Source organism: Mesoplodon densirostris, chromosome 18, assembly GCF_025265405.1.
Source record: "Mesoplodon densirostris isolate mMesDen1 chromosome 18, mMesDen1 primary haplotype, whole genome shotgun sequence".
NCBI classification, from domain to species: domain Eukaryota; kingdom Metazoa; phylum Chordata; class Mammalia; order Artiodactyla; family Ziphiidae; genus Mesoplodon; species Mesoplodon densirostris.
The window spans coordinates 45,926,971-45,946,319 of NC_082678.1; the positions used below are offsets into that span (position 1 = coordinate 45,926,971).

The window sequence follows — 19,349 nt, forward strand, 5'->3', positions numbered from 1 at the left end:
GGAGAGACGTGGATGCAGTGAGGCCAGCCTGGGTGAGGGGAGGGGCTGCTGCCCAGGGGGAGGCCTGGCCTCTGGCTCCCACCCAAGGGGTCGTAGAAACAGCTGGCAGCAGCAGCACAGGCCGAGGGAGGCGGCAGGGGCTGGCTGGGCTGGCTGAGCCACAGAGGGGCTTCCTGGAGTGTCCAGCCACAGGTACCTTGGAGCAGCCCTGGGCTGAGAAATCTGAAAAACCCTCCCTTCCTGGGCTGTGGGCCAGGTTGTTGGAACACTTTCAGTTTTGTTTCTCTACCCTCAAGAACCGAAACTCCTCGAAACAGAAAGACTCTGCAGACCAGAACATGGAGGGAGACTTCCAGGTGTGCAGGAACTGGTAAGAAGTTGCTTTCCCGGCGGCCGACCTGAGGCTGGCTAGTGAGAGGGGCAGACAGGGTAAGGCTGTTTCTGAAGTTAAGAGAAAAGGGCCCTTGTACCCAGGAGGGCCAGGGTGGAAGATTTAAACTCAGGAAATGTAGGAAGATGATGAGAGATGGCCAGGGTTGGCTAACGTCTCTGAATGCCATCCCACCCCCGCCCCAGATAGTTCAGACTTTCTGGGACAGTTCTAAAGCCAAACAGCCAGGCTAACTGTCCCTGGGGGCTACTCATACTTTTCAGAACTTGGGTCCTAACTTGGAGTTCTGATCATTTGCTCTTCACACCAGTCTTAGACAGAAAGGGGCCCACGGAGATTGTCCTGGACCACTCCCGCCCTCACCTTGAGAGGGCGCTGTGGAGCGGGGTGAGGGGATAGAGCAGGGGTCCAAGACCACACCTCTAACTCAGGGAGACCGGGCGCCTTGAAGTACCTCACTCTTTTTTTTTTTTTTTTTTTTGCGGTACGCGGGCCTCTCACCGCTGTGGCCTCTCCCGTTGAGGAGCACAGGCTCCGGACGCGCAGGCTCAGCGGCCATGTCTCACGGGCCCAGCCGCTCCGTGGCATGTGGGATCTTCCCGGACCGGGGCACGAACCCGTGTCCCCTGCATCGGCAGGCAGACTCCCAACCACTGCGCCACCAGGGAAGCCCAGTACCTCACTCTTGAAGCTCTCTACCTGTGGTGGGAACCAGGAGGATCCCTCCCAGAGAGCTTTCTCCAGGCAGACCCTCCTGGCTGAACCAGCTCAGGAAGAAGAGCTGAAGGGCCAGGCAGGGCAGAGGGACAAGAATAGAGGAAGGGAGTGGGGAGCAGCCTTTGTGCCGCCTGCTGGGGCTGTGCAGAAGCCAAGACCTTGTTCAGACCAAGCAGAGTGAGGCTCTGGCTACTCCCCTCTGGCCACATCCCCTGTGCCCAGGACATGGGCAGGCAACTCTCATCATCCTTTAGGCCTTTAGAGCTATGGCCACTACATGTCCTCTCTCCCAAGCTGCCACAAGCAAGAGCTGGTTGAAATGAAACGAGAAGTATTAAGAAACACCCTGCCTGGGAACTGGGAGGGTCAGAAGCTTGTGTTTTTTGGGGTCTCCAAGAAGGGTCTCAACCTCTCTGTGGGTTGCACAGGTGAGCCTTAAGGCAGGGAAAGGTAGATGGCTTCTCGTTCTGGGAGACCTGGGAAGCTCTCCCTATGGGGATTCTGAAAGTTGGCATTGCCCTTGCAAGGAGAGTAGGCATGCAGGGCTGGATTTCCAACTGGCTGTGGGCCAAGCAGGGGAGCGCTTGAAAACAGACAAAATATTTGAAAGAATTTGATATTTGTTATTTCATTTTAAAAACAGCTTTACCAAGGTATAATTGACATAAACTGCATTTATGGTACATTTTTTAAAATATTTATTTTATTTATTTTTTTGGTTGCACCGGGTCTTAGTCGAGGCAGGTGGCCTCCTTAGTTGCGGCTCACTGGCTCCTTAGTTGTGGCATGTGAACTCTTAGTTGTGGCATGCATGTGGGATCTAGTTCCCTGACCAGGGGTTGAAACAGGGCCTTCTGCATTGAAAGTGCGGAGTCTTAACCACTGCGCCACCAGGGAAGTCCCTGTGGTACATTTTTAAAGTGTGCCATTTGACATGTTTGACATAGATATATACCCATGAAACCATCACCATGTCTACTAAAATTCAATAAACTATCAAGCTAGGAAGAACAAAAGGGAATTTTATTCAAGCCACACTGAGAATGATAACCCAGGAAGCAGATTCTCAGAAAGCTCTGAGAACTGTCCCACCAGTTAAAAGTCGAAGGCACAGTCATATACATTTTTGAGACAAAGGATCATACATCAAAATGATATACTGGGGCTTCCCTGCTGGCACAGTGGTTGAGAGTCCGCCTGCCAATGCAGGGGACACGGGTTCGTGCCCCGGTCCGGGAAGATCCCACATGCCGCGGAGCAGCTGGGCCCGTGAGCCCTGGCCGCTGAGCCTGTGCATCTGGAGCCTGTGCTCCGCAACGGGAGAGGCCACAGCAGTGAGAGGCCCGCGTACCGCAAAAAAAAAAAAAAAAAAAAAAAAAAGTGACATACTGATATTTCACAAAAAGTTCACCAAGGATACTTAATCCAAGTAAGCACGTACAAAGTGTACCAAGCAAACAGCGAGTCACTGTCACTAGGACCCCCTACAGAGCTGGGAAAGAACCCTATTCTTTGTTTGTTTTTTGTTTGTTTGTTTGTTTGTTTGTTTTTTTTTTGCGGTATGCGGGCCTCTCACTGTTGTGGCCTCCCCCGTCGCGGAGCACAGGCTCCGGACGCGCAGGCTCCGGACGCGCAGGCTCAGTGGCCATGGCTCACGGGCCCAGCCGCTCCGCGGCATATGGGATCCTCCCAGACCGGGGCACGAACCCGTATCCCCTGCATCGGCAGGCGGACTCTCAACCACTTGCGCCACCAGGGAGGCCCTGTTTGTTTGTTTTTTGTTTTTGCGGTATGTGGGCCTCTCACTGTTGTGGCCTCTCCCGTTGCAGAGCACAGGCTCCGGACGCACAGGCTTAGCGGCCATGGCTCACGGGCCCAGCCGCTCCGCGGCATGTGGGATCTTCCCGGACCAGGGCACGAACCCGTGTCCCCTGCATCAGCAGGCGGACTCTCAACCACTGCGCCACCAGGGAAGCCCAAGAACCTTATTCTTTTATGAAGTTACATTGCTAGCTTCAGAAGAAAGAAAGAAAAAATTGATCTTTACAATCGAGCAGGCACTCCCATCTTTGAGGATCTCTGGTTAATGTGTAATACAGATGCACACCGTACATTAGGAAGGGAGGAGGCCCAAACAAACACAGAGAGAATTTTATGTTTAATTTTTTCTTGTCCTGCCTTAAAATATAAATTATATTTCATCAATTACAATCAAGTTGATGAACCTATCCATTCCCCCCAAAAGTTTCCTACGGCCCCTTGTAATCTCTGCCTCCCATTCCTCCTCACCCACCCCCTCTCACCCCAGGCAGTAGAAGAGTTTACAGAGCATCCTTACACTTATTTTATGATTTTGCATTGTTCTGATCTAGGACCAACATGGGGAAGGGGGGCAGGTGGTATCGTCATCATATTTTCAGTGCTTGAGGCCTTGAAAGATCTTAATCCAGCAGCCCTGGATACGAAATACGGCTCCATGCTTTCTACCATGAAATAAGCCTGTTTTTCCTCCCTCTTGATCCTGCAGCAAAAGAAGTGTGGCCCCTGGCCACTTGGCCCTTCATGAGGCCCACTGTCTGCTGTTCCTGGTCCTCTGTCCGGAGTGCAAGGAACCCGTCCTGCAGCATAAGATGGAAGAGCACCGCAGGGGCGGGCACCAGCAGGTGGGGAGGCGAAAGCAGGGATTGGGGTGGGAGCACCAGGCGGCCAGCCGGGGCCCGGTCCTCACTGCAGCCCGTCTCAAGTGGGCACCCCGCACCCAGCACCCCCTGTGAAGTGGAAAGGGTAGTTAAATCTGCCTTTCTTGTACTGCACTGAGTCAACCCTGGTTTTCCCATCCCCTATCCTTTCCCTACAGGCGAATGGGTTCGGCCAAGGCAAGGGCATCCCTGTTTCAGGAAAGGTAAAATGTTCTTTCAAGGTGTGTCAAGAGGAGAGACAGGAAAGGAGAGCTCTAGAAGGCACTCATGGCCAAGGCTGGTCAAAGGTTAACCTTTCTCTCCTGCTGTTTCTGGAGATCCTCAAGCTCAGGCATCCATTTCAACTCAGCGGGTCCCACAGATGCTCCTTGAGCACAGGGCTGGTGCTGCAGGGAGACGAGGGAACCTGACTCCTGCCCGCAGGCGCTCACAGACCCGCACCTGACACACAGAGTCAGGGCCGCTGAGCTGGGTGGGACTCCAGTGTCTCCCTCCGTGTTTAGGTGGGGTGCGCAATGTGTCAGCAGAGCCTGCCGAAGCACTTGCTGGAGATTCACGAGGTGAGAGTCAGCTGTGATTTCTTCTCCCAAGCCCAGGAGGAGGGGAAGGGTCCAGTAATAATGATTTCCCCCCACCCCCCGCCCCCAGTTCTCTCTTCTCGCCCAAGGAGGCCTGGGGCACACACAATGGGGAACTAGCTCATCACAGGGCCTCCTGCCCCCAGATGCCCGTCAGAAGGGCCTGCCATGGTCCACAAGCCCAAGAGAGCTCATGTTTGCCAAGGAGAGTCCCCCCACCCCCTTGGCCTTTCCCACCTGCTTTCTCTTACTGGCTTCAATCCCCCAGGGAAATAAGCTCATATCCCCAACGCAACTGCAGTCGCTGCAGGCCAGTGACCATGCCCATCCCGCCTGCCTCCCCGCAGGCCAAGGAATGCCAGGAGCGCCCCGTTGAGTGCCAGTTCTGTGAGCTGGCTGTGTGCCTCAACAAGGTGGACATCCACGAGCACCACTGCGGCAGGCGGACGGAGGTCTGCCCAGACTGCGGCCAGCGCATCGTGCTCCACATGCGGGCCCAGCACAGAGATGAGTGCTGGGGTGAGCAGACCCGGCTCCAGAAAGGTGAGCAGGGGTGGCAAGGAATGTAAGCTCTCAGCAGGACAGGTGACATGTGTGATGACAGATGCACATGTCTCAAATCCATCTGGCTATTCTGGACCACGTACTAGAGTAGCCTTCTTGTGTGTCTACTGTGGTCTCTAAATGACTGGTCCAGGGAGACCAAGACGCCAGGAGCTGCGGGCCTGGGAGCTACACAGATGAGTGCAGAGGCAGTGGGGGTCCGACAAAATGGGAGGCTTCCTTGAACCCCTCAAGCACAATTCCAGCCTGGCAGAGACCCACCTGCATCCTTTTACAGATGAGAAACCTATGCATAGAATGAAACAGGGGCTTGCTAGAGGCAGAAACCAGACGGGACACCCAAGTTCCCTGACACCAAATCAGGAGCTTTTACCACCATCAGCAGCGGACAGAAGGGATCTAGTTGTAACTCCTGACCTTTGGGCCAATGTGTTGGCCGCCTGGTACCACTGTGTGTTCTCTTGACCTGGTTACCTCTTCATGAGGTGTGTTTACAGAGGACAGCAGTGTGACAGATCTTGTGTCACTGGTTGTTTTAGTAACACAGTAACACGTGGAGAGAGCCTAAAATCCTTTGGATGGTAAGTCTCTCCTGGTAAACAATTTTACTAAAATCGGCAAATGAAAAACTGGAGTGCTTGAGATTCGTGTACATTTCCAGCATGGCTGGGCTTCAACACAGCCAACAGACAACTCTTTAGCACAACTTCATCAACACAACACAACTTCAACAAGACAACACAACACAGCTTCAGCACAGTCAACAAAGATGTGTGCAATAACTCCTCGTTTGATCACAGAGCTCAGAGACTGGTGAAATGAAAGAGCAGTCAGACTGAACGGGGCTGGCATCTGTGGTAACGGCTCCTTCTGTCTCCTTAGAAACCAGTCCTGCTCCAGGAAAATGTCTCTTCATCAGGGCTGTGTGCTGCCCCGAGTGCACTTTTGCAGCTTAAAGGAAATGATGTGGGTGATTCCTGCTGTGGGTGGCCTGTGTGGCCAAGGACCCTGGCAGCACAGGACACTCACGGCAGGCCGGGGACAGTTCATCATCAGGACTGCAGGCCATGTACGCAGCTGTGGGACAGTCGGGCTAGCCATTGTCAAGGGCAATAATTTGTGCTGTTGTTTCCATGCTTTTTCAGGGAAGAGAATTTCAGCTCCTAAAAGCAACATCTGCTCTCATTATTGCAACCAAATGATCCCAGGAAATAAGTATTTCCACCATGTGGTGAGTAGAAATTAGTTATTTTCTAATGGTGCCAATAGCTAGTCCATATTCCAGAAAGTGTAATATGAAAGGTAGGTTCTGGGTCCAATTTTACACAGCATGGATAACAGAGGTTCCCATATTCAGTTTTGCTTTGTTCATAAAGGGATGTTGTGAATTGGTTTAGGCTAATTTAGCACACATAATTGGCCTCCCATCGTGCCAGCCCTTCAAGGAGCCTCCCTGACCAGTCCAGCTATCATTGATCACCTCCAAACATCTTCAGCCTTCAGGGCCTGGACATGGCAATTTGGTCCTTAATAGGACCTGCCTTATTATTTTCTGTCCCATGCGGGAGTCTTCTCAATTAGACTGTTAGCTCCCTCGAAAAAGTTAACAACTTTCTCCGTCTTCCCACGGTGAAACTAATATCAAGGCTAGGTACCAAAAGGGGGACTCTGTAAAGATGTCACGATGTGATTGATTGATCGATTGCTTTTGCCTGGGAACATTCACAGACTCCTCCCTCCATCACTCTGAGCACGTTTTAGTGCATTAGCCCGTGCCAAGCTGCTCCCTTCTTTTGCAAGATGGAGCATTTTCTTTCTGGGGAAACTTCCTAAGGCTTCTCTCCAAAGAACTCATTTCCTTCTGCTTGGATGGAGCGCTGTTTGTCCTTTCTTTACCCTTCAATTCAGAGAAATATGAATATCAGAACTAAAGAGACCCTAGGGATGATCTAGACCTTTTTGTTTATTGTGGGACAATACATATAAAATTTACCATTAGTGACATTTAGTGCATTTTAATAGGAATACTTGACTTAATATTAAGTCTAAATTAATCATATTCCCTACGATCCTTACAAACAATATATGGATTTGAGAACAAGTTGACTCCAATTCTCTATTCCCACCTTATATGTAAATGCTATGGAATTTAGTTTCACCTTGTTTTCATACTGTCCCTCTTTAGTGATTATCACTGCTGTCATTTTATGCAATTCATGCCTGCTTGGATATACTCACACATTTACCTTTCTCTGTGCTCATGTTCTTTCTTAAATCCCAAGCTTTCCGTCTGGGTAGGATTTCTCTCTTCCTGAAATACACATCTAGGTAGTTCCCTCAGCAAGAAGCTGTGAGGAGTAAACACAGGTACTTTTTTCCTGCATTATTATTATTATTTTTGTGTGTGTGTGGTACGTGGGCCTCTCACTGTTGTGGCCTCTCCCGTTGCGGAGCACAGCCTCTGGACGCGCAGGCTCAGCGACCATGGCTCACGGGCCCAGCAGCTCCGCGGCATGCGGGATCTTCCCGGACCGGGGCATGAACCCGTATCCCCTGCATCAGCAGGCAGACTCTCAACCATTGCGCCACCAGGGAAGCCCTTTCCTGCATTATTGAATGGTAGTTTAACTGGGTATCCAATTCTACGTTAACCGTTATTTTCTCTTAGCGTTTTGAAGTTCATTCCACTGTCTTCCCACCTCTATGATTGCTGTTGATAAGTCTGCTCTCAGTGTAACTGCCATTCCTTTGTGGATAACCCTTTTTCTTTGGTTGATTTCAAGATCCTCTTTGCCTTTGATCTTCCTGGTTTCACTGCAATGCACCCAAGAGAAGATTTATTTTTATTCATCCTGCTTAAAACAATATGCTCAAGAGTGTTTATATTTCTCTTTCTTCTTCAGAATTTCTCCTGCCCAAATCTAAAGATTTAGTTCTGCCTTAATCAGTTCTGAAAAGTCTCAGCTATAATCTCTTGGAATCCCCAATATTCCCTAACCCCTCCGTGTTCTCCCACCTCTTTCTGTGGAACATATTAGATGTACATCAGGCCTTCTCGTTCTATCCTCATGTCCCTTAACCTTTCACATTTTCTATTTCTCTCTCCTATATTCTGAATAATTTCCTCAAATCCTGTTTTCAAGTTCATTCTTTCTTGGCCAAATCTAACCTGCTATTTTTAAGCCTATCCATTGAGGTTCAGTGTCTGTATTGTTCATTTCAAGAAGTTCTGTTTACCTCTCTTTCAAATTCACCTACTCTTTTTTTCATAGGGTCGTATTCTTTTCTCTTGTTTGAATCATTTTTAATTAATTTATTTTACAGTCTGTCTCCTATAGTTCTGTTATCTGAACTCCTTGGAGACTAATCCTGCTAATGATTGTGTCTGTGACTGTTACCCAAGGTAGAGTGTTTCCTTGTGTGTAAATTTGAATAGTGAGCTTCTATTTGGTGAGACTCTATCTGTGAGAATCCTGTATGACCTAGTTTGGGATTATGTAACCTCCAGAGGGATTTTGTGATTGCTTCTGCCATACATCCCAAATTTTACATTAACTCTTCTGCTTGGGTATTCCCAGAGCATGAGGATTTTGTAAATCTGAACCCCAAATACAAGAATGGCATGAGCGTCGGATTTTGAGTTTTCAGGAGTGTCGGTTTTGCTTCCGCACCCTCAATTTCTAGTCCAAGGTAGACAAGCTCTCTTGCCACTTTCCTTTTCCAATTAGCCGATTCTTTTCTCTTAGCCACCACAGGTTAGCCTTCAAGGTTCCCAGCTTTACGCAGGGAAAGGGGAATCTTACTTCCAATTCCACATCTTGTGTGGATGGGACTCTTCTCTTATCCAAGCTCTTAGATACGAGATTGACCCCACATCTCCTCCTAAAGTGTCAGCTCATGTGCTTAACAGGTCAGGTCTTCATTCCTAGAACATGGAGCTTGCTTGCTTTCTTGCAAAGTCAGCTCAGTGAATGTTTGTCATATTTTATCCAGCATTTCAGAGTGGGAAAATTTCAGGTTATCTTGCCTGTTGTATTGTCCACCATTAAAGCTGAGGTCATTTTAAAATTTGAAGTATGACTCATAATTGCAGGACAGATGCCGTCCAATCTCAGATTCTGTGACATATTCTCCAGTTGGGAAACCAGATATTCCTCCTTCATCCCTTTCAAATCAGGCTGCTGAAGATCAAACTTCCACAGCAGAGAAAGGCGTCCGTCCAAAGACGAAAAATACAAGAAGATTTCCCCTTCTTTCTGAAAAGTCAACACGGCAAGCACCAAGAGGCACAAACAAAACCACGGATCTGCCTTTGAAGTCTGATGGCAAGCTCAGGGCCTCCTCTCCTGTAGAAGACGAGACAGCCTATGACATTCTGAGGAGGTGTTCTCAGTGTGGCATCCTACTTCCCCTGCCAACCCTAACCCAACATCAGGTACCCAGCTTCCATTCTCTCCTTATCCGGTTGGGAGCCATCTGGACAGTGTTTAAAGAAATCCAAGACCTGCAGGATATTCTCAGACATCTTTATCTCCCCTTTCTCTGTGTGTCCAAATCCATTCTCGTAGCACCTATCACCTGGTTATATATGTGCATCATCTCCCACCTCTGAAGGCAGAGCCAGATCTTTCATCTCTGTATCTCCAGTTCCCAGCCCAGGGAATAACCACAGCAAATGCCCCAAAACTGTGGAGCAAACAAATGAACAGAGCATACCCAATCTAGCTCTCTAGCTCATAGTGTAGATAAGGCAATCCAGGCCCAGAGATCAGAGCCTTGGTCAAGATACTAAGTCAGCTGGTATCTTGCCTCCAACAGATCAGGATTTGCAGCCTCAATAGCCTGATTTTTTACATCCTAGATTATTTTCCAATAATAATAAGAATTAGTATTAGAGGTAGTTAACCATTATGCACCAGTTACAATGCAAAGCTCTTTACAAATGGTTAATCATTATAAAAAACATGCAGGTATTTTATCCCTATCTTACAGATAAGGAAACTAAACAGAAAGGTTGAGTAGCTTCCCCAGGATTATACAACTAGAGAGTGTCAGAATCCAGCCTAAAATACAGGTGTATATAGTTCCAAAGATTATGCTCTTAAGCCCCAAACAGGATGTGTCACTCAAAAAAAAAAAAAAAAAAAGCTTTCATTATTTGATGTTTTTCAAAATACAGAAGTACTAGATACTACTAAATACTAGATTTTGTTGTAACCAGTTGACATGATACCATACAAATAAATATAAAGATAAAGCTCATCCTCCCCCACACCCACCCCACTTCCCCAGTCCCATGCCCTGAGATACTAGTTTCAGTATCCTGGTGGGTGTCCTTCCAAAGCTTTACCTCTGTTCACACAAACATGAACAAGCCTCTATGGGGTTTGAATTGTTTTTTCTTTTCCCCTATATATCATCTTCCTATATTCATTACTCTGCCATTTGCCTTTTTCACTGAATATATGATGCACACTCCTTACAAAAAAGTAGACCTAGATCTTGTTTCTTCTAACTTCTTCTCTATATGCACACAGCACATAATTTTACAAAGCTGAGTGAATTTCATGCTTGCTGGGGGTGTTATTAGTGCCATATTTCCTTGCCTCCCACAATTTGAAATTTCCTTCCATACTTCCCTCCATCCTTACATAATAGGGTTGCCGAATTTAGCAAATAAAAATTCATTACTTGGGACAAAAATAACTACAAAATAATTTCATGAGACATACTTATACAAAAAAAATTCTTTGTTTCTCTGAAATTAAAATTTAACTGGACATCTTGTATTTTATCTGGCAACTCTGTTATATAACCACACACACACATACACATTTGGAGTCCAATTATACACATTCCTTTGCATCTTAATGTTACGATTCATCAACACCCAAGGACATCCGTCCAAGTCAAATGACGTTGCCCTCCCCCTTTTTTAATGGCATAAGAGTCCATGGTGTGGGTATCCTCTGATCTGTTTGCCCACCCCCCTCATGATGATAGGCCTCTATTAAACATTGTCCCAAGCCTCCCATAGACGCCTCATGGCTCACTGGGCTCCCTACATTTTCTATGCCATCTGTAGCTCAGGGTTCCTGCTCTGGGAACTGGGGATAGGATTACCCAGAGATATCCTAGGAACTAACGCTCCACTTTAAACACATTGAACTTTTTTAATATCCATTTCTTTAGGAGAAATGCTGGTGGTTAGCTTCATCAAAAGGAAAACAAGTGAGAAGTCCCAGCTAGCTTTGGAAAAGAAAAGGTACAACAGATTTAGAAGATTTTGTTTTTACACTGGTTTTTCTGCTTGCTTTCTGTGCTAGTCTTTACTTGTGAAAAGAGATGGGTTTTATTCACTGGGTTTCTTTCTTGTAGAAGAAAAGGTTTGGATTCTAACTGCTTTCCTCCTTTTGAGCCGAGATGTTGGTTTCCCCAGGAGCTACCAGAAGAAAAAAGGGCTCTGGCTCTTCTGCCTGAGAATTCTGATGAAGCATCTAGGCTGCACACAGCCTGGACACCTTAGGGAACCCAGCTTTGTCCCCGGAGAATAAAAAAGCCCTCCCTGAAAACTTGTCCTCCACTTTTCTGTAGATTTTTCACTGTTTTTCCAGGGCCACAGATGGCAGCGGCTAGCACGGCAAGGAAAGGGGAGTGGCAGCAAAGAAGAAAGGGAGAAAGGAAGAGAAAAATGAGGCTGGGTGGCAGGGGAGAGCCAGGCAAAGCACAAAGAGGTGCTAGTGAGGGCTGTTGACAGGGAGACCAGCTGGGAGACACCTAGAGATGCAGCCCACTTCCTGGCAGCCCACCTCCCCACACCCTACCTTTCTGCCTGGCCCATGGGGAGACCCCAGACCCCACCAGGGAAGGAAGGGCCCAGGACACCCCACCCTCCCGAAACTGGAAAAGTGGGGCATTTCTCAAGCTTTGTCAAGTTGGCGAAGTCACGTTTGCTTAAGACTTTCCTTGGGTTGGCAGCGACAGTGGTTTCCCAAAGAGAGGCCCCACACTCTGGGTCCCCGGGACTGGACAGGACCCCGAGGATGGGTCAGGACAGGAAAGGTGGCGACTGCGCGGGCCTGCGCCCCAAGTCCGGGGGCAGGACCTCTTTCTCGCATGAGGAGGGACGGGCAGGGGTCGCGGGGCCCAGTCTTCCGCCTCTGGCTCCCCGGCCAGGGTGCCTTCCCGGGCCACCTGCGCGGGGACCCGTCTTGCCCCGCACGCGCACGATCGGTTCAGCTGGCAGCCCCAGGTTTGGGCCCCGCGGCCGCGGGCATGAACAGAGCCCGGCAAGTGGCGGCGCGTCACAAAGGCGGCCGGCCACTCGGCCTCCAGCCTCTGCGGGGCCGGGCGCGGAGCCGGCGATAGCGCCGGTGGCGTCGGAGCCGAGGCGTCGCGGGCGCAGCAGGCCGAGCAGCGCGCGGCGGGTCTCGGCGAGCAGCGGGTAAGGCGGCGCGAGTGGGCGCCGGCCGGGGACGCCCCGAGGCCAGCGCGGGGGTGCGGGGCTGCCCTCCTCACCTACCGACCCCGCGAGGCTCCTGGGCCACCTCCCCTCCCCGGGTGATCGGACACCCAGGTTTCCTCCCAGGCTTGGCAGCTGTGTGACGTGGTAAACCCAGCCTAGGTTCCAGCGTCCTTAGGCTGGCTTGGAATCCCGCTCCCCACCTAGCACGCCGTCTCACCGGGACACTTTCCTAACCTCCCATTTGTAAGTACCTTCCCTACAGGGATGTTTTGGAAGCACCTTGCCGCCCACTTTCTGATAGCAGCAAACACTTGTATAACATTTACTGTGTGCCAGGCACTGTTCTGGTGCTTTCCGTATATCAGCCCGTTTAATCCCCACAACGCTAAGAGAAAGGTAGTATTATTACCCATATTTACAGATGTGGAGACTGAGGCATAAATAAATTAATTAACTTGCCTAAGGTCCCATACCGCAGTTGACAGAACCAGGATCCAACCCACTAAGCTACAAGAGGGGAGGTTCCAGGCGGTGACATGACTTTTGGACCACTTGCAATACCTTTCCCAGCCCACCAAAGATGTCCTTCCAACCCCCCCGCCCCCCATGGCTTAAAGTGTCTGATAATTCTTCAGACCCTGTGACCTTGCTGGGTCAAAGGGCTTCGATTAGCTTTCGAACTGGTTTAGCTTTTCTCTTTTCTTTTCTTTTCTTTTCTCTTTTTTTTCTTTTCTTTTCTTTTCTTTTCCCTTGGCCGCTCTGGGAGGCTTGTGGGATCTTAGTTCCCTGAACAGGGATCTAACTGGTGCCCCCTGCAGTGGAAGTGAGGAGTCCTAACCACTGGACCGCCAGGGAATTCCCTGGTTTAGCTTTTCTTGAGCATCTCTTAGGTGCCTTGCTCCTTACTAAGTGCCGTGGAGTCCCCTAGCCCCGGGCAGTTTATATGTGATTGAAGACACAACCTTATTTCTTCATTAGTTAAATGTTTAAGAACTTCCTCAAAAGAAGAATGAGGCTGTCCCCTAGTCTCAAGGAGTGTGTGTGTTTCTGGGAGAGAAAGGCTTAGATTATACTAAGATTATCCTAAGGATGGACACTGAGAGAGAGAGGGGAAAGAGAAGGGGAGCCGGCTGACCCCCCTGGAGCCCTGTGTCCTGGGTGGGGGCAGGCTGCTACCAGTTCCCGTGTGGAAGTCTGTCTGGGTGGGAGATGGGAGGGCCGGCTGGAGGCAGGGGCCAAACTGTTCTGTAGGTGATCATGGGGTAGGGAGGACAAAGGCACGGGGAAGACCCCAAAATAGGTCCCCTACGGGAGCTTGCTTGAGGATGCTCATTGCCACTGTGCTGCTGGGGAGAGCTGGAAGAGGCCTGGGGGTCCATCACAGGGAGAGTGGGTAAGAGAGAGAAGGGGATACCCACCACCGGGTCTATTCAGATGACAGATGCCGTGTGAGACGTACGCAGGGCAACATGAATGATGCTTACAGACACTGAACACACATTTGGCAAGCACGCACACAAACAAAGAGCAGCACATCAAACACACTGGAATAGTTGCCTGTGGTGGGGAACAATGGAGTGGGACATAGAATTAAAAGGGAATAAATGAATAAATAGAATCAAAGAGAGGTCTTGCACAGACAAGTGTCTGTCCTGAACTGAAAATTATGATTAACTTGTCCCTCTGAAGCCAAGGCCTGAAAAGTGGAGGTAGGAAAATAGTATAAGAGAAAGAGTAAGAAAGCCCAGGTCTAGCCTGAGTCCTGTAACTAACTTGCTGTGTGACCACAGGCAAGCCCCTTCACCTCTCTGTGCCTAGTTTCCATCTGTTAAAAAAAAAAAATAAATTCTCAGATCTCTTCCAGCTCTGAGTTTTTGTGAACCACAATGAATGGCCTTGGGTTACCTGGTAAAGAAGCCAATAAAAGCTTTATGGAGTGGTAGGGCTTGAACTTTAAAAATGGGGGGTTGGGGAGGGGTAAAGAAAAAGAGGGTAGTTCTCAGGCAGGGGAAACATTGAAAGCAAAGCCATGAAGATTACATCAGATGGCTATGAACCGTCTGACCGAGGGCTCAGTGTATCTGGTGGGGCCTTAGCCCAGTTCTTCCCTGGGACTCCCTAGCCTGGCTGGGGAATACCACCTGCAATCCAACAGCCAAGTCAGAGACCTTTCAGTCCTCCCAGTTCAGGTGTTCACCAGTTACCAAATCATGTCTTCCAGAGAACCCACCCCGATTCCCACTATAATGCCACCCTAGTCCCAGGCCTCAAGCCTGGCCTCTACTATGGACCATCCTTCCTCCATTCCCCCAGAGTATTCTTTCTTTACCTCAAGACTGACCACGTCAGTTCTGGGCGTGTGATCCTTCGACCTGCCCTGACCTCAGCTGAGGTTCTCCACGTTTGTTCTGCTGCTGCACCTTCTGAATATAAACACAGCCATCAGCAATGTCACTCAACACAGACACTGATTCTCATCCAGAGAAGATGTCAGAATTCCAAAGTCTTAGGGAGAGGGGACAGTGAGGATCCCTGGCTGTAGGACACAGCCTTTATCACATCATTCAGAGCATCTTGAATGATGCCCTTGAACCAGCACCTCCCGCTGCTCCAGCTCCAGTTCCATCACTCCCTGACCCTCACAAGTTAAGCTCCAAGCAATTTTTAGTTCCGTGAATGTGAACACACCACTCATACTCACAGTTCCGTGGCTTTGCCCATCTTGCTCCCTCTGCTTGGACTATACCAGTTCCTCCACCACCAACCTGTCTGCCTTGCAAATCCTACTCACCCTGCAAAACCCAGCTCAGATGCCACCTCCTCTGAGCAGCCCTCTCTACTTCTTCTTACACATACAGAACTAATACCCCCGTTTGTGCCACCCTGCACCATGAATATGCCTGAGGATTTTCATGTCTCCCACAGTGCTGTCATTGAGTCCTGGTCTATGTCCCTGATAGACCCCTGATGGGCTGTGACTCCTTGCAGGTGTGCACAGTATGGTGGATTTATCATTGCACCCCCTGCACCAGCCCAGTACCTACACATGGGGCCATAGTGCAAGTTTGTTCCATTGGGTTTAATATGTGTTTGGCAGGCAATGGTTCTTCCTTTTTACTCCCCACAGAAAACAAGTGATTGTTTTTCTTTCCTCATTTTTGGAAGCTCTGCCTACCACACAGCTGCAGTGGACATCCCGGTTCCTTGATGGACGAAGAAGGCCAACTGATCCAGCCTCAACACCGGAGCTACTGGGCCACCCTGCCCGATGTGTGCCTACATCGTATTTTCTGGTGGCTGGGAGACAAGGACAGGTCCAGGGCAGCCCTTGTGTGCAGAAAGTGGAACCAGATGATGTATTCGGCTGACCTCTGGCGATACAGGACCATCACGTTTAGTGGGAGACCTTCTAGGGTACACGCGTACGAATATGAGTTGGCTCTTTGGTATGTTAAGAAATTTGGTCATTATCTGGAGCACCTGGAGATCAAACTCCTGAATCCTTACAACGTTGTCCAGACCAGGAAGTTCCAGGTCACCATGCAAGGCCTTTTCTCGTGTCTGGGCAGGAGAAACAACCGTCTGAAATCTCTGTCCATCCAGCACCTGGAACTGGACCGCCTGGTCTGGAGGAACAACATCAGGAGGATGTTCATGGAAAGCTTGAGCTTATTCTTGAAGAAAATGGGCAAGCACCTGGATTATCTCAACCTAAAAGGGGCTAGGCTCACTGTGGAGCAAGGCTGCTACATCCTCAACTCCCTGAGCTGCTTAAGGAAAGAGAGTGTGGTGTCAGAGCTCAACATCCAGGACTACTTCAGCCACCACCTCGCTGTCTACAGCAGCCCCCAGTTCAACAAGACCATGGCCACGTTCCGCAACCTGGAGTCCCTGACCCTCAACTACAACTGCATCTCCGATGAGCTGCTGGAGAACTTGTGTGAGAACAATGCCGACACCCTCTGGACCATGAACATCAAGTGCCACATTCATGACCCCCACAGGCAGGTCATCTGGGGCATGTCCTGGGCCAAGCTGGCCAGATACGCCACCAACCTGAAAGTCAACTTCTTCTTTGAGCAAGTCACGAAGTATGAGCACTTGGCCCGGATCCTCCTGCAGGAGATCCCGATCAGGGGCATCGGTCTGCGAAACCACTCTTTCAGCAACCCCGACTGGTCCATGAGGCCCACTCTGATGGATCTCCTGCCCACCTACCGGCACACTCTGCAGGTAAGTGTGAGCTGAGGGCTGGGAGGCTTGTGAGGAGTGGCTGCCCCTCAGGTTCCTGCTACCTGCTCTTGGCTTGCACACACGCACTCAAGGTCAAATTGAGGTTCTGGGAAATGTCAGCAAACTAAGCCTCTCCCGGTCCCCAAGACCGCAACAGAGGACAAAAGCTACGGCTCACTTCTTATACGTGGAACCAATTCCTGATTGGCTGTCAACCAAGGCAAGCTCCTATATCCCTGGCTCAGAGCTGTGAGGCCTGAGCATGCAGGTGCCTTTACAGGTGAGAAGCAGGTCAGCAGCAGCTTCTACTTCTCCCCCCAGTCACAGCAGCACACAGGACCCAGTGTGACTCCAAACCAGACAAAAAGCCAAATTTGACCCAAGTTACAGAAGAGCTCAGAGGTGTGGGCTGTTCTCTAGTCTGGCAGCTCCCCATCTACAAAATCGGGATCATTTTGTGCCCCCAGCAAAGACCTCTCAGAAGGCTGTGAGGATTGATACTCAAGCGTATAAGTACCACTACTAACAGTGAGGGATGACAACGTGCTAAGAGCTCATTTATGCTCACACAGCCCTGAAGTGGGCAGGCAGACATCATAACCATTCGGTGCTGCCCGTGGTCACCTGGCTAGTCCATCGCAGGGCCAGGACCACCACTTTGATCTCCAGACTCCAGATACATTGCCTTGAAACTCCAAGTTTCGTACATTTGGATGAGATCCCTTTCATTCCCAAATCCCTTCTTCCGACAACTGCTTGTCCAGTGCCCCTTATCTAAAGCACTTGAACCACCAGGGGCTACCAGGCCAAAGCCAGGTCATGAAAGTGTTATGAAATGATCCAGCCAGTCCCAGCATCTCTGTTCACACCTGTCTTCCCCTTTGGTGCTTTTCCAGAAACTAACTGTTGAGTTCAACAACAGCCATGAGTCTCTGGACGAGGAGCTGCACCTCCTCATCTTATCCTGCAGGAAGTTGTTTTACTTCAAAATCAGTGCTTTCCTTCACGTTAACTTTGTGGAGCAGATCCTGAAGAGTCAGGAAGAAGGGCGGTGTGCCCTGCGCACACTCAAGGTAAGAGCCCCCCTGGGGTGGGTTCCACGGGCATCAGGCAAGGGCATCCAGGCCCCTGGGCGGGCAGGCATCCAGCCCCAGTGTTCCTGCTGTGGGATGAAGGTCACGAGTGAGACAGGGCATGGGGGGTGGACGTCTCACAAGTCCGTCCATTGGAAATTAACAATTTCACGGAAGGGAATCTGGAGCTTTCATCCTTAGTTGGTTTTGGGCTTTTCCTGGTTCTGCCAACAATTGTACGTGTACATCATTCAGATTATCTTCGGGGTCTGGGTGATGTAGCCACTGTGTGTGTGTGTGTGTGTGTGTGTGTGCACGCGCACACACAAGCAGGGGTGTTTGTCTATCGGCACAGGTGAGAATTTATACAAACAGACATGAGATTCGTGAAGTGGACAGGACACTGCGGGAAATTTACAGGAAGTACAGAAAGCTGATCGATTCAGAGATGAACTATTGTGTCATCGCTTACTCCATGATGTAATGAGCGCTCTCCAGAGGAAGAAAGCCAAGAGCACTTTGAACTTGACAATCCGAGCCTCAAGAATGACACTTGGGGCATCCCTTACCCCCACCCCTTTTTCTCCTCTCTCTCCTCTTTGCTAGTTTCACACCAACATGACACCCCAGCAACGGCTGGGACTTTTGGTCATCTGAAGACCCCAGGTGACTTGAAAGTGCTATCTTTACCAACTATCTGGGTGTGATTTCTTTTTTGTTGTTGTTTGGTTTTGCTTCTTGACCCTCACTCAGCCACAGAGCTGAAAGCCCAAAGCCGCTTGGAGCAGTGTCTTACCCGGGGACCCTGACTCTTGCTAATCTCCCTCCGGAAAAGGTGTAAGTAGTCAGAGAGCACATAGAGCTGCATTTTCCACTGGCTGTCAGTGTCAGTTCAGAAACACTTTCTATCCTGGCTGCCCTTCACATTCGAGCCTTCTGCCAGTGACGCTGGCCAGGCCCGATCTCAGATGAAAGAAATTCACCAACACATCCTGCAGTGAAGCAGGGAAATTCCCTCATTTAGAAGGAGCCTGCTCAGAGCCAGAACTCCCTCCCACAGGAGATCAGCCCCTAATTTATCAGTGTTGTGGACTCGGGTCTCCCGCATCTGCTTTTCTGGTGTCTCCTTTTTTCCCCATCCAGGCAGCATGGCGCCCAGCCTGCTACAAACGTTCAGGTCTCGTGTGGGGCTGGACCAGAAGTGGCCTTTACACTCATATTCACGAAGAATCTGTAATGTCCTGGAGAACTATTCCTAGTGCGATGTTAAGTGAAACTGTGCTTAGTGTGATACCAATCATGTAAAAACACAAATACAGGGGTTTTTTTAAGCATAGAAGAGATATACCAAAAATCTTAATAGTTATCTCTGGGTGGTGGGATTATGGGTGACTTTTATTTCCCTTTTCATGCTTTCCCCTATCTCTCAAATTTTCTACAAAGACCATGTGTTATTTTTATAGTCACAGGGAAATCTGATGGGTTTTAAACGGGGAATAAGGGTAAATTCCTGAGCCCATGCCATTGACATAGATTGCTTTTGGTCTTTTGAGATTTTTCTGCATATAGTTGCTTATAGGGGGGTTTTCCAATAGATATAAATTAATATATCTCAGAACATTTTGACAA

The 19,349-nt window shown here is 49.5% G+C and overlaps 2 protein-coding genes across 2 annotated transcripts; both read left to right on the plus strand.

Annotated features, from left to right (window-relative positions):
* The first annotated feature begins 338 nt into the window (after window positions 1–338).
* XAF1 (XIAP associated factor 1) lies at window positions 339–11,408 on the plus strand. Its single transcript, XM_060081733.1, has 8 exons — window positions 339–370; window positions 3,636–3,771; window positions 4,311–4,367; window positions 4,733–4,928; window positions 6,095–6,180; window positions 9,043–9,384; window positions 11,142–11,214; window positions 11,328–11,408. Exons 1-7 carry the CDS (start codon window positions 339–341, stop codon window positions 11,196–11,198), a joined length of 906 nt encoding a protein of 301 aa, XP_059937716.1. The 3' UTR covers window positions 11,199–11,214; window positions 11,328–11,408.
* Window positions 11,202–18,204, plus strand: FBXO39 (F-box protein 39). The gene is made up of 4 exons (XM_060081732.1): window positions 11,202–11,214; window positions 15,580–16,647; window positions 17,544–17,720; window positions 18,076–18,204. Exons 2-4 carry the CDS (start codon window positions 15,622–15,624, stop codon window positions 18,202–18,204), a joined length of 1,332 nt encoding a protein of 443 aa, XP_059937715.1. The 5' UTR covers window positions 11,202–11,214; window positions 15,580–15,621.
* The last annotated feature ends 1,145 nt before the right edge of the window (window positions 18,205–19,349 follow it).

Excerpts from the sequence above, each read along its gene's own strand:
- XAF1 (XM_060081733.1), top strand. The coding sequence starts at position 339 with ATGGAGGGAGACTTCCAGGTGTGCAGGAACTG. Across the intron at positions 6,181-9,042 it reads ATAAGTATTTCCACCATGTG|GACAGATGCCGTCCAATCTC; the intron begins GTGAGTAGAAAT and ends TCATAATTGCAG. Across the intron at positions 9,385-11,141 it reads CAACCCTAACCCAACATCAG|GAGAAATGCTGGTGGTTAGC; the intron begins GTACCCAGCTTC and ends CCATTTCTTTAG.
- FBXO39 (XM_060081732.1), top strand. The coding sequence starts at position 15,622 with ATGGACGAAGAAGGCCAACTGATCCAGCCTCAACACCGGAGCTACTGG. Across the intron at positions 16,648-17,543 it reads CCTACCGGCACACTCTGCAG|AAACTAACTGTTGAGTTCAA; the intron begins GTAAGTGTGAGC and ends GTGCTTTTCCAG. Across the intron at positions 17,721-18,075 it reads GTGCCCTGCGCACACTCAAG|GTGAGAATTTATACAAACAG; the intron begins GTAAGAGCCCCC and ends CTATCGGCACAG.